Source organism: Rhinoraja longicauda, chromosome 33, assembly GCF_053455715.1.
Source record: "Rhinoraja longicauda isolate Sanriku21f chromosome 33, sRhiLon1.1, whole genome shotgun sequence".
NCBI lineage: Eukaryota > Metazoa > Chordata > Chondrichthyes > Rajiformes > Arhynchobatidae > Rhinoraja > Rhinoraja longicauda.
The window spans coordinates 7218887-7244886 of record NC_135985.1 but is presented as its reverse complement, the minus strand read 5'-3'; the positions used below and the strand labels follow the sequence as shown (position 1 = coordinate 7244886).

Here is a 26000-nt window from a genome sequence, read left to right as displayed (position 1 = left end):
TCTTCGTATTGTCTGCAAACTTGGCCACAAATTCCCTCATCCAGACCATTAACATGTAATGTGAAAAGTAACAGACCCTGACACTGACTCCTGCAAAACACCACTGGTCATTGGCAGCAACCTAGAAAAAGCTTCCTTTATTCCAGCTCTTTGCCTCTCGCCTCAAAGCTATGTCCTCTATCTAGCCTTTGACATTTTCAGGCTGGGAAAAAGGTTCTGACTCTTTGCCCCATCTATGCCTCTCATAATTTTATAAACTTCCATCAGGTCTCCCCTCAAACTCCAACATTCGAGGGAAACAGTCCAGCCTGTTGAGTGAGATAAGTTTGTAAAATCCCAAACATTTGCCATTATTTAAAATAGTATATGTGCCATTTATTATTTTTTGGTACATTTCAAAAGATTTACACAAGAATGTTGAAGTAGTCACAAAACAGTTACAGAAACAAAACCAAAATTGTACAATTGTGTCCTACAAGGAAGTAAGTGCTTTAACAAGGGATCCTATAAGAATTCAAAAGGCTTTACTCTTTGCCTAGATCTCAGTAATGTTGTAATAGTCCACTTCTTATGAAATGAATTAAAATCTTGAAAAGACCACAGTGCATTTAAATCTACTGCATTGGATAACATCAAACCACTTGAAACTACAACTTTGATTACTTTTTTTCCTGCTGCAATATGTGGAGTTTTCAAACAGTCAATGTCTACAGACCTAACCGACTTGTCATCTGCTACTGAACATTAATTTACAATTTAAAAACAAAAGAAAAATCCTGTCAAAATGAACATGCTGAACAAAAGAGAATTTTGCCACCAATTAGTACTGCTACTATTCAGCGCAATTCATATTGTATAATATACCTACATATATTCTGGAAAAGGTTAGTTTAAATAGATTCTCTACATTGTATTCCACTGTCTAATCTATTAATTAACCATAAGAGTATCACGTGTAGTTATTCTCAGCAATAAAACATAAGTAGTGCTTTGTGACAATCTTTCGAAGTGTCTGTCCTCAATACACCACCACTTGGACTCAAGAAAGCATTACAATTATTTTGTTCCACTTTACGCCTATTTTTTTGTTAAACAAAATGGGGACTCAAAGGCATGGGAAAATGGAAGCTTTAATAAAAATGTCTATTTAATAACATTAAAAAATGGTAAAATAATTAGCAAGTTGGGGGAACACCGACTGACTGGCATTGTCAGCCATGATCACATTGAATGGTGGTGCTGGCTCGAAGGGCCGAATGGCCTACTCCTGCACCTATTGTCTATTGTGGAAAAGGCATAGACCACTACTAAATATTTTGTACGGTGCAAGTGCAGCTGAATTATGAGACCAATCCATGATTACATGAAACCCTGCCAGGTTTCTTAAATAATGATATAGTCACTACAGACTCATTTAAATGTTACAGTCCCCAGTATTTTCACATTTCCTAAAGCAGACACTAAATCTAGAAGTCGAGCCATCATACTGCAAACGTCAAGAAATCCTCAAATGGAAACTTCACTCTGAATTGGAGGATCAACTCCAGGAAGTTTTAAGCCCAGATCTGCAAAACAAAATTACAGTTAACAATCTAAGTTTAACGAGCAGAGACACGAGAAACTGCAGATGCTGGAATCTTGAGCAAAAAAACAAATGTCGAAGGAATTTGGCGAGTCAGGCAGCGTCTGCGGAGGGAATGGACAGATAACGCTTTGGGTCGAGACCCTTCGTCAGACTGATGGAATAGTGGGGAGAAAGCAGGTAAAGAGAGGTGGGGCTGGGAGCGTTTGACGGCACAGAGGCTGTACTCGCTGGAGTTTAGAAGGATGAGGGGGGACCTCTGAAACCTACCAAATAATGAAAGGCCTAGATGGAGTGGATGTGGAGAGGATGTTTCCATGACTGTGACAGGCAAGGACCAGATGCCATAGGTCAGACTAAAAGGACGTACCTTTAGAAAAGAGATGAGGAGGAATTTATTTAGTCAGAGGGTGGTGAATCTGTGGAATTCATTGCCATAGAAGGCTGTGGAGGCCAAGTCAATGGATATTTTAAAAGTGGAGTTTGATAGATTCTTGATTAGTACAGGTGTCACGGGTTATGGGGCGAAGGCAGGAGAATGCGGTTGAGAGGGAAAGATAGATCAGCTATGATTGAATGACGAAGTAGACTCGATGGGTTTAATGGCCTAATTCTGCTCTTATAACTTACGAATTAACGGGACAAAACCTTCAAGTGATAGGTGGATTCAAGTAGGGGGTGGGTGTTTGAGAGAAGGGTGGAGTAAGTGACAAACGCTAGAGGTGAAATAGAGACAAAGGGATGTCAGATAAGGAAAGTTTTACTACTTTTGTATTAGTAAAATAAAGAGGTGACGTTTTGGATCGGGACCCTTCAGATTGAAACGTCACCTATCCATGTTCTCCAGAGATGCTGCCTGATCTGCTGAATTACTCCTGCACTTTGTGTCCTTTTTTTAAACCAGCACCTGCAGTTCCTTGTTTCTCCATCTGAATACATGTATGTTTCCATTTAGTGCATGCAGCAGAGGATACATTTGGGTCTATTCAATCCTTGAACGATGTGCAAACATCACCAAACATGTACGTTCATAATCATTTTAATCTGAAAATTCATTTGTCCGATGACAAATCCCTCCATGTTGGGCCAATAGGAGTGAAATGTGAAGCTAGAGGGAGTCAGGGGAGGTGGGGTGGGGGGGAGGGGGCTGGGAGAAAGAAGGGTGGGATAGGGGGAGAATGGGTGGGGTGTAATATGTATAAAATTATGAAAGGACTGGACAAGCCAGACGCCGGGAAAATGTTCCCAATGTTGGGGGAGTCCAGAACCAGGGGCCACAGCCTAAGAATAAAGGGAAACCCATTTAAAACTGAGGTGAGAAAAAACGTTTTCACCCAGAGAGTTGTGAATTTGTGGAATTCTCTGCCGCAGAAGGCAGTGGAGGCCAATTCACTGGGTGAATTTAAGAGAGTTAGATAGAGCTCTAGGGGCTAGCGGAATCAAGGGATATGGGGAGAAGGCAGGCACAGGTTACTGATTGTGGATGATCAGCCATGATCACAATGAATGGCGGTGCTGGCTCGAAGGGACAAACGGCCTCCTCCTGCACCTATTTTCTATGTTTCTATGGGTGAAGACATGGGAGAGGGGATTGGAAGGCTGTTACTTAGAATTGGAGAATTCAATGTTCATAGCGTAAGCTACCCAAGCAAAATATGATATGCTGTTCCCCCAGTGTGAGCGTGGCTTCACTCGGGCAACAGGGGAGGCCTGGGACAGATAGGTCGGCATGTGAATGGGAAGGCGAGTTAAAATGGTTAGCAACCGGGAGCTCCTTCAGGCCTTGGCAGACATGAACCTTGAGTTCAGTATCTCCCCCTGGGCACAAAATATAAACTTTTCCCATGGAGTAAGTAGGTGGGGAACAAACTAGATCAAACAAGTTATGCTGCTCATTGATGTACATAATAAACAGATCTTGTACAGCAAATAATAGAACACAAACCCTCAGCGTGTGATCCCACGATCCTGAGGAAAACGCAGTGCCATCGGGCGAGACTCGTAAAGTGCTGACTCTGTTTTCATGGCCAAAGAGGATCGAAACTCTGGTTCCCTTCAACACGTCCCACACGTTGATGGTGTAGTCGTTGTAGCCGGCGAACAAGAGACGGCCTGCAAAACAATTCCAAGCGCATTCATTATTTGGTTGCATCTCAGGAGCAGAGGTTGACACTCATTGAGTCACAGAAGGTTGCCACCGTTGAGGGGATCTACAGGAGGCGCTGCCTCAAAAAGGCAGCCAGCATCAAGGACCCACACCACCCTGGCCACACTCTCATTTCACACCTGCCATCGGGAAGATATGGGGGGCCTGAAAACTAACGCGTGTGCCTGTACCTTCATTCTGACCCATATATTTATTCACATACATGGGCAAAGATGGCCAGTCTCCAGTACTTACTCCAGCACTTTGTGTCTTCTTTTATAAAGTTGCATGTGCAAGTCCTTGTTTCTCCAGTATTAACCCCTGCAGGTTATCTGTGCATTATTGTGTTAATGGGCCTGTAAAGCTGTGGCAAGTAAGAATTTCATTGTAGAAACAATGAACTGCAGATGCTGGTTTGCCAAGGAAAGACACAAAGTGTTGGAGTAACTCAGCGGGGCAGGCAGCATCTCTGGAGAACATGGATAGGCGATGGTTCGGGTTGGGACTCTTCTTCAAACTGGTTCTGAAGTTTGGTTCATTGTAATTGTGATTAATTTATTCTTTAAATTAATTTATTAGCCAAGTATGTAAAAACATACAAGGAATCTGATTTGCCATATAGTCATACCAAAAAAGCAACAAGACACACAACTACATAAAAATTAACATGCACCACAGCGCACTGTGATGGAAGGCAATAATGTATTATCTTCTTCCCTCATTTGCTCCTTTCTTCATTCCATTATTGGTACAAATGACAAACTGTTTGTGACTCTCGACTAAAGTTTAAACAAACTACACATACTATTAAACTTGAGCAAAATATAAAGTGCTGGAGGGACTCAGTGGGTTAGGCAGCATCTGTGGAGGGAATGGGCAGACAATGTTTCGAGACGGGATCCTTCTTCGGACCATTAAACTAGCACATCAACTCAGCAGTGGTGTGCTGTTGCACTACAGTCCATGGATGAGTAGAGTTTTGTGTAGAGATTCCAGTCTTTCTAAAATAAATACAGTAAGACAGATTGTCGAGCGATTCTGCCTCGACGTTGCTTCTGCTGAACCTCGCTCTAGATTATAAACAGTTCACCTCACTTTGAGTAAATGGCATTTCCTTTTCACCTCTATCATCAACATGTTTTTGTTCTCAGACACAGTTAAAGTGAACAAAAATATTTGGCTTGGAAACTCCCTGTCATGCTGAAATCCCGAGAACTATGAATAATATTTTCAATTGGATTGGTCATTTATGGGCTTTTGAGAATGTTTTCTCATGCTCTATAATACGGTGGGCGTCAGATTTGTTTTGCAAATTCAAAACACTTTCCACAACGCAGCAGTTAATGGTCATAGTCATAAAGCGCAGAGACAGTGGACAGTGGAATGCACAACATCATTTCCCCAGTGTCGGGGAATCAAGAAGCAGATATAGGGTTAAGGTGAGAGGGGACAGATTTGATAGGAACCCAATGGACAACTTTTTCAAACAGAGTGGGGTAGGTATCGGGCATAAGCTGCCAGTGGAAGTAGTTATTATTTCGTGTCATCACACAACTGTTTGCCAATAGCGACACGGTGGCGCAGCGGTAGAGTTGCTGCCTTACAGCGAATGCAGCGCCGGAGACTCGGGTTCGATCCTGACTACGGGCGCCGTCTGTACGGAGTTTGTACGTTCTCCCCGTGACCTGCGAGGGTTTTCTCCAAGATCTTCGGTTTCCTCCCACACTCCAAAGACGTACAGGTATGTAGGTTAATTGGCTGGGTAAAATGTAAAAATTGTCCCTAGTGTGTGTAGGATAGTGTTAATGTGCGGGGATCGCTGGGCGGCGCGGACTTGGAGGGCCGAAGGGCCTGTTTCCGCGCTGTATCTCTAAATCTAAAAAAAAAAAAATCTAAATCTAAAGCGAGCAAATTTTTGTGCCACGCCGTTGGCCTCTGCAAGATCCTTTACAGTGCGTGTGTCATGCAGCACGTCACAGCTCAGGAGATGTTCCATAGTCTGGAGGCCCCGTCCCCACTCGCAGTCTGCCGCATCTTCAGTATATCCCCACCTCAGCATGTTCGATTCGCTCCTCCCCTTGCCTGTCCGCAGTCTGTTGGGACTGCGCCAGGTTATCCACGGCTGGTCGGAACCTGGTGGGAGTTTCTCAGAGGGGTCGATTGCCCTGTGAATGTCTTCTGGAGATTTGAGGTAGTTGAGGCAGGTACAATAAAACATTTAAGTTACTCTTGGGCAGGTACATGGATGGGAAAGGTTTAGAGGGAAATGGGCCCAATGTGGGCCGACCTGACTAGCTCAGATGTGGAGGAGTTGGACCTGTTTCCATGCTGTGCGACTCTGTGAAACTGAGGTCAGAATCACGGGCCGTTTTCATTTAATTCCATAAAATCAATGATGACCAACCGTTCTGTTCGATGACAGAAGATGGTCTACATTGCAATTTCCTGTAACATGCTGCTGCATCACCTGCACATGCATCAAGAAGTGGGATTTGAAAAATACATTGGGTAAATTTACTTTGTTTCCACATAAATTTCATAAGAACGAAATTTAATTCCTCATCCCAGATTTCTTTTGGTCTTGATTTGCACATTCCATCAGGGTGGATATCTCTAATCCAAACCATGTACATGTACCACAGACTCACCACTGAGGGAGAAGTCCACACTAGAGGCACCAAAGATGATGCTGTCCTTCGAATATATAGCAACCTCTCTGTCGGCGCGGAGATCATACAAACGACACTGCAAAAAAGGGAAACAATCGAATTTAAACCTTGAATCTCAGGTTTGATTTAGTAAAACTGTAGGAATTCTCAGGCCATTTCCCTCAGGACAACACTGAGGAGTCAAAGATGTGTCATTAGAAAACAGTCCAGTTCTAAACAGATGCGTTGCTTTGGCTATCTGATGATGACACGTTTCTTTCTCCTCACCCCTCAAACTGGTCTCCATACATTCCAGCCTGTCTCGATTATTGCCCACATCCTTATAACTCTCCACGTGTTTGCTTTCATTGGTCGTGGTTTTGAGTACAAGAGTCAGAAAGTCATGATGCAGCTTTGTAGGACTTTGGTTAAGCCACATTTGATTATTGCATACAGTTCTGGTCACCCCGTTACAGGAAGGATATAGAGGCTTTGGAGAGGTTGCAGTAGTGGTTTTAACAGAACACTGCCTGCATCCTCTGGTTACAAATTTCCCATCTCTGGATAAAAGACTGTGCATTCTGTTCCTATCTATTCCTCTTATGACCTTATACAGCTCTGTAAGATCACCCCTCATCCTCCTGTGCTCCAAGGAATGAAGTCCTAGCTGGCCCAACCTCTCCCGAGAGCTCAGAAACTCGACACCTGCCAATGTCCTTGTAAATCTTTCCTGCATTTGTTCCAACTGGAATCTGGAATCAAAGAAAACGGCACTGACAAGTTATTGATCATATCATGCGTGCTTTGCACCAGCATCTGCTGTTATTTTCCTGCATATCATGCTTGCTGGCATGCTTACTGAAAACACATCACGTAATCTGGATAGTGCACAAAGTAATGTACAATAACATTACAATTATTTGGCAATCATGTTTCACCATTGGATGATGGTCACATCATCCCTTTAACGCATTGCGGCCCCATTCCCATGCTTCCTTTAAACTCCCCGATACCTTCTACAATCCTTTTAAAATCACTGTGGCCCCGTTAAGTTTAAGTTTAGGTTTATCATTGTTACATGTACCAAGCTACAGTGAAACGTTTTGTTTTGCATGTTATCCAAACAGATCAAATACCATACATAAATACAAATCAAGCTAAACCCAAGTATAAGATTATTAAGGGATTGGACACGCAAGAAGCAGGAAACATGTTCTCAATGTTGGGGGAGTCCAGAACCAGGGGCCACAGTTTAAGAATAAGGGGTAGGCCATTTAGAACGGAGATGAGGAAAAACCTTTTCACTCAGAGAGTTGTAAATCGTTGTTATTCTCTGCCTCAGAAGGCAGTGGAGGCCAATTCTCTGAATGCTTTCAAGAGAGAGATAGATAGAACTCTTAATGATAGCGTAGTCAGGGGGTATGGGGAGAAGGCAGGAACGGGGTACTGATTGTGAATGATCAGCCATGATCACATTGACTGGCTTGAAGGGCAGAATAGCCTACTCCTGCACCTATTGTCTATTGTATAATAGGGAGAGCAAAGGGGAAGATACAGAGTGCAGAATATAGTTCTCAGCATTGTAGTGCACCAATTTCCATACTCTTTCAGGGATCTTCTCTTCAGATCCCAGTTCCAGCATTCCCCTTAAACTCACCAGGGTTGCAATTCCCATTAAACTCAATGTTCTCTTTAAACTCACGGTTCACTGAAAACATGATAACACTGTCACGTAACCGGTAAGAAATCTTTAATTAGTACTTGGTTGGGACATGAATAGGCTGGCAAATCTGCCGGTCCAGTACCACCAATGCATTAGAGTGATGATTATTGGAGTTTCATTGTAATAGTTATGATTAAATCAGTTCTTACCGTCGCATCATCTGAACCAGAGGCAAAAGCATCACCGCTTGGAAAATACCTGTTGTAAGAGAAGGAGCTTCAGTTCACTTTAATTTATTGTCACGTGCACCGAGGTACAGTGGGAAGCTTTTGTGGGGTGCTAACCAGTCAGCGGAAAGACAAGACATGATTATAATCGAGCCATTTACAGTGCATAGATGCATGATAAGGGATCACATTTGCAAAAGATCAGTGTAATACTCTAACCCCGAGTCTCATATATATCCACCCAACTTTACCTTCAATCTTAAATTGAAAAATAGTATAGAATAATTACGTCTTGTACAATGCACATTGTGAGGTTTTCTGTGATAGATTTAACTTTATTATTGTCACGTGTAATAAGTCATAAGGTCATAAATTATATGAGCAGAATTAGGCCATTTGGTCCATCAAGTCTGCTCCACCATTCACTCATGGTTCATCTATCTCTCCCTTCTAACCCCATTTCCTGCCTTCTCCGCATAACCCCTCACACCCCCGTACCCATCTATCTCTGCTTTAAAAATACCCATTGATGGCCTCCACAGCCTTCTGTGGCAAAGAAATCCACAGATTCACCACCCTCTGACTAAAGAATTTTTGTATAGTTTTATCTGATTTAATCGTATGATATCAAATCAATCAGATAATACTGTGCATAAATACAATGAAGCTATACACAAGCACAACTGGTAGAGCAAAGAGAAAGATAGACTGCAGAATATAGTTTCTCAGCACCATAGCGTAACAGTTCCTGAGAGAAGTCGACACTGAACTATGGGCGGCACGGTGGCGCAGTGGTAGACTTGCTGCCTTACAGCGAATACAGAGCCGGAGACCCAGGTTCGATCCCGACAACGGGTGCTGTCTGTACGGAGTTTCTACATTCTCTCCGTGACCTGCGTGGGGTTTTCACCAAGATCTTTGGTTTCCTCCCACACTCCAAAAAGGTTTAGGTATGTAGGTTAATTGGCTTGGTAAATGTAAAAAAACTTGCCCCTATTGGGTATAGGATAGTGTGTTAATGTGCGGGGATTGCTGGTCGGCGCAGACCTCCGAAAGGGCCTGTTTCTGCGCTGTATCTCTAAAACTAAAACTAAAGTCCAATGTCCGCAATGAGGTAGGTTGGAGGATTGGGATTGTACCCTAGCTTTTGGAAGGACCATTCTGAAGCCTGATAACAGAGGGGAAGAAGCTGTTCCTAAGCCTGGTGGTGCATGCTTCTGAGTTTCTGCCTGACGGATCTTAGAGAAGAAGGAAGGACCGGGACGGGGAAAGTCTTTGACTATGCTGGCTGCTTTCCTGAGGCACCCTGGAGCATAGATGGAGCAAATGGTGGGGAGTTCGGCCTGTGTGATGGACAGGGTTACATCTGCAACACTCCGGAACATACAGTAGCACTAATATAAGTGATGCAGTTTGTTACAACTTGTGATCAAGTTTGTTTCAAAACATTTGCACCTTTAAGCTATAACGATGGGTTCCTCAGAAGAAATCGACCCACGTACTCACCGGACGCTGTTGATGTCAGAATCATGGGTCTCGAAGGATTGGATACACTGACCAGAACGCATATCCCAAACCATCGCTTTCTTATCACAACCCTGCAGGGGAAGGAAAACAAAAATATAAAATAATAAATTGTACAGAAATAAATTAAATTAACTTCTCAACTGTTAATTGGATCCAAAAAGTACTCTTTTACTGCCTAATGGCATCTTTTTTGCAGCAGGGTTGCCAAAACGGGACACAATACTCCAAGTGCGGCCTCATCAATGTCCTGTACACAGTAACCTGATGTCCCAACTTCTACACTCAATTCCCTGCCTGATGAAGGGCAGCATGCCAAAAGCCGTCTTCACCACCCTATGTACCTGGATGACACTTTCTTAAAAGTTGTACTCCGATATCCTTCTGCTCCCAGGGTTCTGTTACTCAAAATGTGCTGCGGGCACGACAAATTCTTGCATTACCTTTGTGACATTAATCATAAGGTCGGGTCGGGGATTTAAACGGAGTTGGGCCGAGGTCAACGGGCTGCGTCGCCGAGAACAAAGGGAGTGTTGGTGTGGGAGGGCTGCCAAGAGCTAAGGGGAACCTGGCGTGGGGGGGCTGAGAACAAAGGGGGACCTGCCGTGGGAGAGGGGGCACCGAGAATACGGCACGGTGGCGCAGCGATAGAGTTGCTGCCTTACAGCGAATGGCGCGCCGGAGACTCAGGTTCGATCCTGACTACGGGCGCCGTCTGTACGGAGTTTGTACGTTCTCCCCGTGACCTGCGTGGGTTTTCTCCGAGATCTTCGGTTTCCTCCCACACTCCAAAGACGTACAGGTATGTAGGTTAATTGACTGGGTAAATGTAAAAATTGTCCCTAGTGTGTGTAGGATAGTGTTAATGTGCGGGGATCGCTGGGCGGCGCGGACTCGGTAGGGCCAAAAGGCCTGTTTCCGCGCTGTATCTCTAAATCTAAAATCTAAATCTAAACAAAGGAGGTCCCCGAGTGGGAGGAACGCCGAGAACAAAGGGGGGCCCAGCGTGGGGGGGCCGCCAACAACTAAAATATCGTCATCAAATCTAGGCTCTTTATCGTTTATCACGTGAATAAACTATGTTCCACTCTTTTACATTGGAAGGATAGGTAACGTTACACCACTTGTGTCCACGGATTTGATGTCTTTCCTCTAGCAGAGGATGTGTCCAAGGATCACCACTCAACTGCCCTGCAACATTAGGCGGCACGGTAGCGCAGCGGTAGAGTTGCTGCTTTACAGCGAATGCAGTGCCGGAGACTCAGGTTCGATCCCGACTACGGGTGCTGCACTGTAAGGAGTTTGTACGTTCTTCCCGTGACCTGCGTGGGTTTTCTCCGAGATCTTCGGTTTCCTCCCACACTCCAAAGACGTACAGGTATGTAAGTTAATTAGCTGGGTAAATGTAAAAATTGTCCCTAGTGGGTGTAGGATAATGTTAATGTACGGGGATCGCTGGGCGGCACGGACGGTGGGCCGAAAAGGCCTGTTTCCGGCTGTATATATATATGATATGATATGATATGATTGACGTTGGACGGTGATTTCCCAGCTACATGAAAACGGAGAAGTAGGAAAGTACCTGGATCAGTCGGTTGGGAGTAAGCAAATCTCAGAGCTTGAAACAAAAGAAAATATTTTTGGCTGGAATTTTAGTAAAACAAAAAATATTAGTAAAGAAAATCCCTCAGAATCCTTTTGGACTTTTAAGAATGCGTGATGCAGAATGTGTAAGCGGAATGGCAAACATTGGGCTGTCAGGGGTAGCCCCGATCAGAACTGAATGGAACTGAAAGCTACAGCGTGGAAGCAAGCCATTCAGCCCATTGAGTCCACGCCGACCATTGATATGTTCACACTGGTTGTATGTTAACCCAGTTTAGTTGGGGCATGTTGGCGGAATGAGCACTTTGGGCCGAAGGGCCTGTTTCCGTGCGGTGTGACTCTATGAATGCATTTTTATTTAATGAGCAAGTCACATTAACATGGGAAAGGGCGGACAGGTACATGTGGTGCTTATATGGCAACTATATGCATCAGCATGAGGTATCGGCACCTCTAGAACGTTAAAAAATAGATTCCCACATTTTTTGATTTTAAATTTGATTTTATACTTTTTACTTGTCAGCTTAATAAATTAGAAGTTGATTGGTCACAAATTCAAAAACAGAAGCCGGGGGTATTTTACATAGAACCGATCAGCACCTGAACTGGCCCTTCGGCCCACAATGCCCGTGCTGAACAAGATGCCATGTTAAACGAACCTCCTCTGCCTCCATGTGATCCCTATCACTCCATTCCCTGCATATCCATGTGCCGATCTCAAAGCCTCTTAAATGCTACTATCATATCTGTTTCTACCACGACCCCTGACACCCACCACACATATTAATAGAAATAAAATGTTGTTGAATGTATCTTGATTTTTAATTGATATGTTACATTTTAAATGTAGTGTAAAAGTTACAACTTTTCCCATCAATATACCCCCCTCTTCTAAACATAGCACAAAAAGTAAGGAAATTTGTGTTTGGTAGATTATTTCTTTGTTGTAACAATGCTTCTTGGCAATAAATCTTATACCGTTGGAAAGCCTGTTTATTTCCCTTTTAAATGGTGCCACATTTGTAAGGAACATGCATTTGTGGGATGAGCAGCAGAGCTGAGTAGATGGGATTCGCCCATGAAAAATTTGCCAAATCTTCTCTGCCAATGCCAAACAGCTTATTCTGCTGTTGCTATTGACACTTGTTTTGAGCTTCTGGTACCCCCAGGTGCTGACAAGAATGGGATGCCATCCCACAACAGTGTGTGACCAGGCTGGTGACCAGCATGAGGAGGAGGTGCCAGGCTGTTGTGGCTGTGTATGGTTCTTCCACACGCTACTGTGGCTCCTGTTTATTAAATGAATAAATTGTTAAATTGCCAATATGTCTTGTTTCTTCAGACCAATCATCCAATCCACCAAACAACACCGAACAAGAGTCAATGGCAGAATAAGCTGTTTGGCATTGGCAGAGAAGATTTGGCAAATTTTTCATGGGCGCATCCCATATACTCATCTCTGCTGCTCATCCCACAAATGCATGTTCCTTACAAATGTGGCACCATTTAAAAGGGAAATAAACAGGCTTTCCAACGATATAAGATTTATTGCCAAGAAGCATTGTTACAACAAAGAAATAATCTACCAAACACAAATTTCCTTACTTTTTGTGCTATGTTTATTTTGAGAAGTGTACTGGCACCTTTTCGTCTCCACTGAGTACATGTGAAGGGGAAGACTTGAAACTTGGAGGAAAGTTGGTATAGTTATTTATCCAATTAAGTTGTTTGATAGGCAGATGGGTGGAGTTGTAAAGAAGACAAAAGGGTGTCAGAGAAGGTGAAGTGTGAAGCAAAGGGATATCACCCATCTGCCATTCAAACCCCTTCACCTGTATCCACCTATCACTTGCCAGGGTTTGTCCTGCTCCTACCTCTCTTCCAGCTTTCCCTTCCCTATTATAATCAGTCTGAAGAAGGGTCCCGACCTGAAACATCGACAGTCCGTGTTCTCCTGACCTGTTGGAGCTCTCCAGCACTTGGTGCCATTTTTTTGTATAACCAGCCTCAGCGGTTCCTTGTGTCTTCTGTTGTCTGTTCCTTTGGAGACACTTACCCCTGACACAAACGTATGCCCTGTCTCCGAAGGTGCCAGGTCAAGGCAAAGGACATCGGCACCATGCCCATGGAAACTCTGAAGCAACTGTCCGCTCTCCACGTCCCAGAGGGCACAGGTTCCATCACCACTGGACGTCAGAATCTAAGGGGATGAAAGAAAAGTTTTAAAAAAGTTATCATGGTGGTAGCAGTGAGACTTAAAAAATGGTACCAAAACCTAGCGACTCTTGCATGCGGTCCCAGTGGACTATTTCTATGCTATTTGTACTAATCAGGGATTGTGCACAGGTATGGCAATACTTTATTGAACAGTATGCAAAAAAATAATTTTACTGCACTGTACGTGATAATAAAGAACCAATGAACCATTGATACGGCTTTGCATTTTAAGACACACAATAAGATTTTCGCCCTTGTCATTCCTGCTACTCTCCTCTCCAGCCAGATAGAAGATACAAGAGTTTGAAAGGATGTACCACTAGATTCAAGAACAGCTTCTTCCCGGCTGTTATCAGAATATTGAACGGTTCTCCCAAAAGCTAGCATGTAGTCCCGGTCTTCCAGCCTACTTCATTGCAGACCTTGGACTTTTTCTCTGTATCTGCAACACTATAATGCTGCCACACTATATTCTGCACTCTGCACGTTATTTTTGCACGTGTGTGGCTTGATTGTACTCTTGTGTAACATGATTTGACTTGACCTGATTAGCACAGAAATGAAAGCTTTTCACCGTTTCTTGGTAGACCAACAATAATAAGCCAACACCAATACCAAAGAGCACCATTAGTCTGAGGTAGAATAGATCATCCACACTTCTCAATAATACACCTCACCCAAGCAAAGAATTATATCCATTACTAAGATCAGAGAGGGGTACAGAACAGGAACAGGCCTTTCAGCCCATCGAATCCATGCCAACCATCAACTACAAATGGGTGATTGATGGTTGGCATGGACTTGGTGGGCCTGTTTCCATGCTGTATCTCAAACCAAACTAAATTAAATTGGTCCCATCAGCTATGAATGAGTGATTGATGCTTGGCATAGACTCAGTGGGCCTGTTTCCATGCTGTATCTCTAAACCAAACTAAACTCAACTAAAACTAAACGGACTTGGACCTGAATCCAGAACCTGCTGAACAAAAGGAACAGCATTACTGAGCCAATGAGATCTCCTAGACATGGTTCTGACACAATAGGCAATGGACAATAGGTGCAGGAGTAGGCCATTCGGCCCTTCGAGCCAGCACCACCATTCAATGTGATCATGGCTGATCATTCTCAATCAGTACCCCGTTCCTGCCTTCTCCCCATACCCCCTGACTCCGCTATCCTTAAGAGCTCTATCTAGTTCTCTCTTGAATGCATTCAGAGACTTGGCCTCCACTGCCTTCTGAGCCAGTGAATTCCACAGATTTACAACTCTCTGACTGAAAATGTTTTTCCTCATCTCTGTTCTAAATGGCCTACCCCTTATTCTTAAACTGTGGCCCCTGGTTCTGGACTCCCCCAACATTGGGAACATGTTTCCTGCCTCTAACGTGTCCAACCCCTTAATAATCTTATATGTTTCGATAAGATCCCCTCTCATCCTTCTAAATTCCAGTGTATACAAGCCTAGTCGCTCCAGTCTTTCAACATACGACAGTCCCGCCATTCCGGGAATAAACCTAGTAAACTTACGCTGCACGCCCTCAATAGCAACACCAGACCTAACAAAACAATAAATAATTGCCGGATAGCTTTCTGTGTACGAGACAGGTTTGATGCACTGTTTGCACAAAAAAAATAGGTTTACAGGGATCCAATCTCTGGGGAATCATTTTGTAATTCCAAACTTTATGATGCCATTTGGTTGCTTGAATAAATTGAAAGAAACAGCATGAACCAAGTCCACGCTGACCATTGATCACCCGTTCACACTAGTTCTGCGTTATCCCACTTTCATATCCTCTCCCTGCACACTAGAGACAATTTACAGCGGCCAATTAACCTACAAACCCATGCGTCTTTGTGATGCGGGAGGAAACCGGAGCACCCGGAAGAAACCCACATGGTCACCCCAGGGAGACCATGTAAACTCCACACAGACAACACCCGAGGTCAGGATGGAACCCGGGTCTCTAGCGCTGTGAGGCAGCAGCTCTACCAGCTGTGCCACTGCTTTGCCCTAACAGTTCTCAATTCCAGGAGCTCCAATTGTGTAACACATCATCGACACGGTTTTAGAGTTCAAGGAAGGCCGTCTCCTCTGTAGAGAGGGGAGCAGTTAATTACAATGAATGCAGCACATGTGGATGCTAGACAATGATAATGAATGCATCTCAAACAAGAACGATGCACTTGGACTATCCCCAGGGATGCTACTGGTTCCGTGTAAATGCATCGCCTCTTCTGCCACCTCACGTTGCATTGAGATGCAATGTTAACATTTCCTGTACTCAGTGCCATCTAGTGAAACAAATTCACTCATCCATCTTATCGTCTCTAACTCTTGCACCAGAGCACAGTGGCTCAGCAGTGGAGTTGCTGCCTTACAGCACCAGAGACCCGAGTTCGATCCTTATTACGGGTGCTGTCCGTACGGAGTTTGTAAAAGATACTTAGGGACAATATATATAATTATTTGGATAATCAAGGCCTGATTAGAAACAGTCAACATGGATTTGTGCCTGGAAGGTCATGTTTGACTAATCTTCTTGAATTTTTTGAAGAGGTTACCAGGGAAATTGATAAGGGCAAGGCTGTGGATGTTGTCTATATGGACTTCAGTAAGGCATTTGACAAGGTTCCACATGGAAGGTTGATTAAGAAGGTTAAATCGTTGGGTATTAATAGTGAGGTTGCAAGATGGATTCAACAATGGCTGAATGGGAGATACCAGAGGGTAACGGTTGACAATTGTATGTCAGGTTGGAGGCCAGTGTCTAGTGGAGTACCCCAAGGATCTGTGTTGGGTCCACTGTTGTTTGTCATTTACATTAATGATCTGGATGATGGTGTGGCAAATTGGATTAGTAAATATGCAGATGATACTAAGATAGGTGGAGTAGTTGATAGTGAGGTAGATTTTCAAAGTCTACAGAGAGACTTGGGCCTTTTGGAAGGGTGGGCTGAAAGATGGCAGATGGAGTTTAATGCTGATAAGTGTGAGGTGCTGCATTTTGGTAGGACAAATCAAAATAGGACGTACAGGGTAAATGGTAGGGAATTGAGGAATGCAGTGGAACAGAGGGATCTGGGAATAACTGTGCATTGTTCCCTGAAGGTGGAATCTCATGTGGATAGGGTGGTGAAGAAGGCGTTTGGTATGCTTGCCTTTATAAATCAGAGCATCGAGTATAGAAGTTGGGATGTAATGTTAAAATTGTACAGGGCATTGGTGAGGCCGAATCTGGAGTATGGTGTGCAGTTCTGGTCGCCAAATTATAGGAAGGATGTCGACAAAATGGAGAGGGTACAGAGGAGATTTACTAGAATGTTGCCTGGGTTTCAGCACTTAGGCTACAGAGAGAGGTTGAACAGGTTGGGTCTTTATTCTTTGGAGCGTAGAAGGTTGAGGGGGGACTTGATAGAGGTTTTTTAAATTTTGAGAGGGACGGACAGAGTTGACGTGGGTAGGCTTTTCCCTTTGAGAGTGGGGAAGATTCCAACAAGGGGACATAGCTTCAGAATAGAGGGACAAAGGTTTAGGGGTAACATGAGGGGGAACTTCTTTACTCAGAGGGTGGTGGCTGTATGGAATGGGCTTCCGGTGGAAGTGGTAGAGGCTGGCTCGATTTTATTATTTAAGAGTAAATTGGATAGGTATATGGATAAGAGGGGATTAGAGGGTTATGGTCTGAGTGCAGGTAGATGAGACTAGGTCAGGGAGAATGGTCGGCGTGGACTAGTAGGGCCGGACAGGCCTGTTTCCGTGCTGTAGTTGTTATATGTTATATGTTCTCCCCGAAGGTTCTCCCCATGGGTTTTCCCCGGGAGCTCTTGTTTCCTCCTACACTTCCAAAGATGTACAGGTTTGCAGGCTCATTGGCTTGGTGAAATTGTAAATTGTCCCTAATGTGTAGGATAGTGTTAGTGTGGGGGGGATCGCTGGTCGGTGGGCCGAAGGGTGTGTTTCCGCTCTGTATCTCTAAACTAAACTAAAGGGTTAGGGTTTGCCAATTTCATGCTGAGGTCCACATACATTTGACATCAAACCTGTGTAGCCAGTCGACAGAGGAAACTCAACTCATCAGGATGAATCTGGATTTAAATCCATGAACCAAGATCATGATTCTGAAGAAGGTACACTCTGAAGCCGTACAGGTTTGTAGGTTAATTGGCTTCTATAAATTATAAATTGTCCCTAGTGTGTAGGATAGAGTTAGTGTACAATGTAATCGCTGGTTGGCCCGGACTCGGTAGGCTAAAGGGCCTGATTCCACGCTGTGTCTCCAAAGTTTAAACAAAGACATTTGAAATAAGTAAATGTAACCTTCTGAACAGAACGCTTGCTAAAGATCAAGCCACATCGATCAAGGTGGTGAATTTCCCAGGAATTTCTCCTGGCCACCAATATCTCAGTGCCCTAATGCCCCCCCCCCCCCCCCCCCCATACAATGTTTCTTCCTTTTGGTTTTCATCATATCTCTGCCCTTGAGGTTAGAGTGGTGCCAAGCTATTAGCCAGCCTGTCCCAATGTCCATGGCAATTAGCAACCAGCTTTATGACAACAGTGGCTCTCTCACACAATAACTTGGAAACGCAGCCTGAAGTTTGCATGCCTTCCCACAACAGGGGTACAGCTGAGGTGAAGAACAAAGCAGGCATTGTGCAATGCTCCATTCACACTCGGACGCTGCGTGCTGTGTCCCATGATCTACTGGATGTCAGTCACGGTCCACTGGGTCATGCTCTCATCTCGAGTCAATGGGTCGTGAGTTCACTCTGGACACATGGGCACTGTAGAAGGAGGCGTACCGAGGGTGTGCTGGCTTGTAAAACAGCGGCTTTGTGAGTTTACCTCCCCCTGGGTATAAAATATCACACAATTCTATTTCCAAGATGCATAGGGTATACAAGGAACTGCAGATGCCGCTTTGCAAAAAAAACAACGACACAAAGTGCTGGAGTAACTCAACGGGTCAGGCAGCATCTCGGAGAAGATGGAAAGGTGACGCTTCGGGTCGGGGCCCTTCAGGCTGATTGTGGTCAGGGAGGTGGGGGAAGAAAGCTGGAAGGGAAGGGCAAAGCCCAGCATGCAATAGGTGGATACTGGTGAGGAGGGATTTTGATAAGCAGATGGTTGGACAAAATGCGGAGATGAAAAGACAAAACGCGTGAGATCAGGGTAGAAGAGGTCCGAATTGTGAAGCTAGAGGAAGGAGTGACGGTGGAAGGGGAAGGGGAGGTGATCAGATGGTGGGGGTGGAGGGTTGGGAAAAGTGGTGGGTTGTAGGTTAGTTACCTCCTCAACATCTCCTTTGTGTGCCTCTGTCCAAATATCTTTCAAAAGTCGTTATTCTACCGCCCTCAACCATTCCCTCTGGCACCTCGTTCCATATACCCACCACTCTCCGAGAGAAAAAGTTGCCCCTCAAGTTCTGATTAAATCTTTCCCCTCTCACCTTAAAACTCTGCCCTCTAGTTTGCCCTGGGACAAAGTCTGCATTCACCCTATTTATTCCTCTCATGATTTTATGCACCTCTCTAAGATCACCCCTCAGCCTCATGCGCTCCAGGGAGTAAAGTCCTAGCCTGCCCAACCACTCCCTGTAACTCAGGCCCTCGAGTTAGGATTAAATTTTGACAGCACATAATGTCAAAGTGTTTAGCATTTGAGCCTATTGCAGCAAATTGTGTAGATAATAGCGTGGCAAGATTGATTCCTTAAACCCTGAGGACTGATTAAATCAGCCCCTTACTGTGCCTTCCACACCGTTCACAGGGGTGGTCTCCAGATGCATCATACGCTTTTAGCTGCTACCATGACAACTGACTGCAGTGCCATCAATTTATAACCATAGGAACAGACAAGATTACGAATATGTCCCAAGAAAGGCTGTGTTATATCAAATGCCCGTACCTCCAGACTCAGGAACAGCTTCATCCCCAGGGCCATAGCTGCCATGAACCGGTCCTGCTGAGCCGGATGGTCACATCGCACAGTGAACCGGCACAGACCTACTTGCACTTTATTCTGTTTTAAAACTGTTACAATTTGTTTCATTGGGTTGTTTAAATTAATACTGACTAGGTTATTAATTTATTGCATCGTATGGGAGGCACATTCCCAATCTCGTTGTACCCCTGTACAATGACAATAAAGATATATTGTATTGTAAAAGCAAATTGGTATTTCTGCAGAAATGTGATTACATCCTGTACTAATGGGGAGCTGGGGCTAAATATTTTATAACGTACCTGATGGCTGTTTGGGTACTCAGTGGGGAAACTACAACTGAAAGAGAACCAGCGTGATGGTTCAACAGGGACTACACCATAAGATTTTTTTAAAAGGTCAAACTTAAAAGTAGAATTCCTTCCTGCACAGTTTCCAAATGACGAGTCTATCAACTCGAGTCACAGTTTCCTGCGTTATTTTAAAGGCTGAACCTTAGTGATCCGAGGCTTGGTGGCAACAATGCCCGAAAGGTTTTGTGTGATGAATGATGGGGAGAAATTAGGCATCGGAATTTGGCTGAGCAGACAGATCTATTGAAGTACAACATGAAGTGCTGGAGGAACTCAACGTGTCGTAGAATCATAGAGTGATACAGTGTGGAAACAGGCCCTTAGACCCACTTGCCCACACCGGCCAACATGTCCCAGCTACACCCGCCCCACCTGCCCGCGTTTGGCCCATATCCTTCCAAACCTGTCTTATCCATGTAGCTGTCCAACTGTTTCTTAAATGTTGGGATAGTCCCTGCCTCAATTATTTCCTCTGGCAGCTCGTTCCATACACGCATCACCCTATGTGTGAAAATGTTACCCCTCAGATTCCTATTTAATCTTTTCCCCTTCACCTTAAACTTATTGGGTCAGGCAACATGTTTGGAGGGAATGAACAGATGATGTTTTGGGTCGGAACTCTTCTTCAGATTGATCGAGTAGTGGGAAAGCTGGAAAAGAGAGGCAAGTGAGGTGGGGTGATTGGCAGATGAGTGGAGTAAATTAGGTGAGAAGGAGAGGAATTAATGTCAGATGAGGAGGGAAACTGGAGAGGAGATATAGGTTTGTAGGTTAATTGGCCTCTGCAAATTGTCCCACAAATGAAGGGATCGGATGAGAAAGTGGGATGACATAGAATTGTGAACAGATGGTCAGCATGGACTCGGTGGGCCGATGGGCCTGTTTCTGTGCTGTATCTTTCAATCAATTAATCAATCCTGTCTCTCCAGGAACCATATGCGAATGATGCCCAAGCCTTAAAGGGTAGTGCAGTGAGCTGGGCAGAGTTGTTTAAGAAGCTCCCTGTACAAGACACCAAACGTAAACTGCAGGGCACATTGGCCTGACCAGGATGATAAAGACAACATTACAAGATTTCCTACTGAAAGATTGTCAGCGAGTGTTAAGCCAGTTGAGTTTAGTTCAGAGATACAGCATGGAAAAAGCCCCTTCGGCCCACCGAGTTTGCATTGTCCAGCGATCCCCGTAACACTAACACGATCCTACACACTTGGGACAATTTATAATTTTACTGAAGCCAATTAACCTATAAACTTGTACGTCTTTAGAGTGTGGGAAGAAACCGGAGCACCCGGAGAAACCCCACGCAGGTCACGGGGAGAACGTACAAACCCCATGCAGACAGCACCCGAGATCAGGATCGAACCGGGGTCTCTGGCACTGTGAGGCGGCAACTCTACCGCTGCGCCACCGTGCCGCCCTGTGTAACAGTTGGTGCATCCTCCTGAAGTTCAGGGTCAGCTGGCTACAGTCAAGCGGAGAGCACCTGGGCTTTCTGCAGCACTGTGTCCAACTGACCATGGTATCTAGAAACACAACTGCGTACACAGGCCCATCAGCCTAAAGATACATGACAGGAAGGCAGACGAAACACAAGAAGTCTCAGGCGCACACCAGAGAGGGTTTAGTGTATTATGATCACCTGATAAGAAAAAGGCTGCGGTTATTTTAAAGTTTCAAACCACGTCGGTTGCCAGCTGAAGATTAGTTGAAGACGAGAATGGTAAACGACAAGGTTGTTCGACTGAATGTTTACGTTGGGTGCCAAGAAGAACATACCAGCTCAGTTGGAGACCAAGGAACTGCAGATGCGTGCACCATTATGGTTACACTATATTATAGTTATCGACTTATTATATTATTGATCATTTTAAGCTGCAGGAAGTAGGAATTTCATTGCTCCGTTGCCAATAAAAATGATAAATTAAACATTGTTGTTTTCTCAATTCCACAAGCTCTACAGTTAAAATGAAGGTAAACTGCCTGGAATACTCAGCAGGCCAGGCAGCATCTACGGGAAGTTTAGTTTAGTTTCGTTCAGTTTAGAGATACAGCGTGGAAAGGGTCCCTTCGGCCCACTGAGTCTGCACCGATCAGCGATCCCCGCACGTCAACACTATGCTACACACACTCGCGACAATTTACACTTACAATTTAACTTATACCAAGCCAATTAACCTATAAACCTGTACGACTTTGGAGTGTGGAAGGAAAGCGAAGATCTCAGAGAAAGCCCACGTACAGACAGCACCCGAAGTCGGTTATAAATTTAACTCAGCAGCCACTCCACCACTGCGCCACTCTAAAAAAAAAGTTCAACGACCTTTCCTCTGATTCCGATCAACACGATCAAACTGTTCCTCGATCTGCTGGGTATTCCCAGAGTTTTTGTCCCCATTTTTCGCAGAATTTTGCCTTTGGGAATTTGCATTGAAAGCCAAGCCTTACCTGCATGTCAGAGTTAGTAAAGCTGCAAGCAGACAGGTAGTTTGTGTGCATCGCCACAGATTTCTTCTTGGCCGCCATGGTCTCATTTTTATCAAAGGTCAGTGGGTACACGGAGCACTTGTTGTCCAGACCTCTGGAAAAGCCAAAGAGAATTATAGGGTGCAACTTGGATTGTTCTCTCGGGATCGCCGGAGGCTGAGGGGAGACCTGACAGAAGTGGATATCATTAACAGAGGCAGAGACAGAGTAGACAGTCACAACCTTTCTCCCATGGGGGAGGGGAGGGGGGGGGGGAATGTTGGAATCTTCAGCAAAACACAAAGTGCTGGAAGAACACAGTGGGTCAGGCAGCATCTGTGGAGGGAATGGACAGGTGACATTTCAGGCCAGGCCCCTTCTTCTGTATGCGGGGGAAAGCCGGACAAGAGAGGTATGGTGGGGCAACGCTTTGAAAGTGATAGGATGATGCAGGAGAGGGTGGGGTATGATGGGTGGAGTAAGTGGCAAAGGCTAGAGGTGAAAAGAAGACCAAAAGGGTGTTGGATAAGGAGAGGAGGAGTGAAATGTAAAACTGGAGGGAGGGATATGGGTGGAAGGGAGATATCATATATCATATCATATCATATATCATATATATACAGCCGGAAACAGGCCTTTTCGGCCCTCCAAGTCCGTGCCGCCCAGCGATCCCCGTACATTAACACTATCCTACACAATTTAGGGACAATTTTTACATTTACCCAGCCAATTAACCTACATACCTGTACGTCTTTGGAGTGTGGGAGGGAACCGAAAAGTGTGGGTGGAAGGGGGACGGAGGGGAGGGGAAAGCGGGCAGATGAAAGGGAAATGGGGACTCGGGGGTGGGCAATGAGCGTACGGAGGAAGGGAAAGGGCAGGGTTTAGTTTAGTTTAGAGATACAGCGCAGAAACAGGCCCTTCGGCCCTCCGGGTCCGCGCCGACCAGCGATCCCTGCACATTAACACTATCCTACACCCACTAGGGGCAATTTTTACATTTACCAAGCCAATTAACCTACAAACCTGTACGTCTTTGGAGTGTGGGAGGGAACCGAAAATCCCGGGGAAAACCCACGCAGGTCACGGGGAGAACGTACAAACTCTGTACAGACAGCACCCGTGTGGCTGGGGCGACGGGAGAAATAGGTGCACACTAGGGTGGGGAGGGGCAGACCAGAAGATGGAGAATTCAAAGTTCAACCTGTTGGGGTGAGAGCTACCCAAGCGGAATATGAGGTGCTGTTCCTCCAGTTTGCGTGTGGCCTCACTCTGGCAATGAAGGAGACCAAGGACAGATAGGTCAGCGTGGGATAGACACAAAATGGTGGAGTAACTCAGCGTGAACAGGACGCATCACTGGGGAGCAGGAACGGCTGACGTTTCGGGTCGAGACCCTTCTTCAGATTGAGAGTCAGGGGGGAGTAGGGTCTAGAAATAGAGAAGGATAAGGTGTGAAAACGACAGATCGAAGCATATGGTGATAAGGAAATGTAGAATGGTTCATTGTTAGCTGAGGGGAAGGTGACAACGGAATGGGAAGAGGAGTTGAAATGGTTAGCAACTGGGAGATCCAGCAAGCCTTGGCAGACTGAACGCAATGTATGGTGAATCTACTTGGATGTTTCTACTCGTGAGAGAGTCTAAGACTAGAGGTCATAGCCTCAGAATAAAAAGGAGATGAGGAGGAATTTTTTTAGTCAGAGGGTGGTGAATCTGTGGAATTCTTTGCCACAGAAAGCTGTGGAGGTCAAGTCAATGGATATTTTTAAGGCAGAGATAGATAGATTCTTGATTAGCACGGATGTCAGGGGTTATGGGGAGAAGGCAGGAGAATGGGGTTAGGAGGGAGAGAGATCAGCCATGATTGAATGGTGGAGTAGACTTGATCGGCCGAATGGCCTAATTTTGCTCCTATCGCTTATGGCCTTATGTGGCATTGGTACTAGTTGATTTTTGCCACATGTACCGAGATACCGTGAAATGCTTTGTTTGCAAGCTGTCTAGTCAAATCAACTTTTTATACACAAGTACGATCCAGCCACACAGAACTACAAGAGGTTGTGCAAAGAGAAAAATACCAGCGTGCAGAATACAGTGTTACAGCATTGCAGTATTACAGTCACAGGGAAAAGTGCACGGTCCACAGTGAGGTAGGTTGGAAGATCGGGACTCCACCCTAGCTCATGGAAGGACCGTTCAGTGGTCTGTTTGGAGAAAAAGAGAAAGGGGAAGTGGGACTTAGCGGGAAATACTGAGCAGGATCGGGTAAGGATGAAGAAAGGAGGGAAATCCTGTTAGTTTCTGTTTTTGAGCTCCTGGGGGATTTTAACCAGAAAGTTTGCAGTGTCTGATAAAAGATGCAGTTACTAAAGTGGCGTTTATATTAAAAATGGGCACGGCATACCAGAGTAACTCAGCGGGTCAGGCAGCATCTCTGGGAAAAAAAGAATAGGTGACATTTTGGGTATGGACCACAAGAAGGGTCCCGACCCGAAACATTATCCATCGTTTTTCTCCAGTGATGCTGCCTGGCCCGCTGAGTTACTCCAACACTTTGTGACTATCTTCTCTGCTGTTCTGTGCTTCGAAAATGGAAATGAGGTGTGACAGGCGGCGATGAATCAACAATGCAGCTGTACTCACCCGCATGCAATGGCGCAGCCCGACGGTGCATAGGCGCACGCCATCACCCAGGTGCATGGCATGGTCACTGCGTGCTCCTGCAAATGTACACACACTGGTCAACCCAGCACAGCCAGGCAATGGTGGCAGCCCAACCCCACACCCCCCACGACAATCGCAGTGTGCCTTAAACACAGCAAGTCTCCGCAATACAGCCAGGGAGAAAGGGGGGGGGGGGGGAAGGGGGGGGGACATAGAAACATAGAAAATAGGTGCAGGAAGAGGCCATTCGGCCCTTCCAGCCAGCACCGCCATTCATTGTGATCATGGCTGATCGTCCCCAATCAATAACCCGTGTCTGCCTTCTCCCCATATCCCTTGATACCACTAGCCCCTAGAGCTCTATCTAACTCTCTTTTAAATTCATCCAGTGAATTGGCCTCCACTGCCTTCTGTGGCAGAGAATTCCACAAATTCACAACTCTCTGGGTGAAAAAGGTTTGACGAAAGGGGGGGGGGGAAGAAAGAGGGGGGGGGAAGAAAGAGGGGGGGGAAAGAAAGAGGGGGGGGAAGAAAGAGGGGGGGGAAGAAAGAGGGGGGCAGGAGAAAGAGGGGTGGGAAGAAAGAGGGGGGCAGGAGAAAGAGGAGGGGGAAGAAAGAGGGGGGAAGAAAGAGGGGGGGGAAGAAAGAGGGGGGGAAGAAAGAGGGGGGGAAGAAAGAGGGGGGGAAGAAAGAGGGGGGGAAGAAAGAGGGGGGGAAGAAAGAGGGGGGGAAGAAAGAGGGGGGGAAGAAAGAGGGGGGAAGAAAGAGGGGGGGAAGAAAGAGGGGGGGGAAAGCGGGGGGGGGGGAGAAAGAGGGGGGGAAGAAAGAGGGGGGAAGAAAGAGGGGGGAAGAAAGAGGGGGGAAGAAAGAGGGGGGAAGAAAGAGGGGGGAAGAAAGAGGGGGGAAGAAAGAGGGGGGAAGAAAGAGGGGGGAAGAAAGAGGGGGGAAGAAAGAG

General features: G+C 45.4%; 1 protein-coding gene across 1 annotated transcript in view; it reads right to left on the bottom strand.

Moving 5' to 3' along the window:
* Window positions 1–1112: 1112 nt before the first annotated feature.
* LOC144609140 (guanine nucleotide-binding protein subunit beta-5) overlaps window positions 1113–26000 on the bottom strand; it is a 38984-nt gene continuing 14096 nt past the window's right edge. Inside the window, exons 4-11 of the mRNA XM_078427552.1 lie at window positions 25025–25101; window positions 22361–22493; window positions 13452–13595; window positions 9773–9864; window positions 8249–8297; window positions 6377–6473; window positions 3528–3694; window positions 1113–1565 (exon numbers count right to left, since the gene is read on the bottom strand). Of these exons, the coding sequence (XP_078283678.1) occupies window positions 1554–1565; window positions 3528–3694; window positions 6377–6473; window positions 8249–8297; window positions 9773–9864; window positions 13452–13595; window positions 22361–22493; window positions 25025–25101 (771 nt within the window). The 3' untranslated portion in view covers window positions 1113–1553. The remainder of the gene's footprint in view (window positions 1566–3527; window positions 3695–6376; window positions 6474–8248; window positions 8298–9772; window positions 9865–13451; window positions 13596–22360; window positions 22494–25024; window positions 25102–26000) is intronic.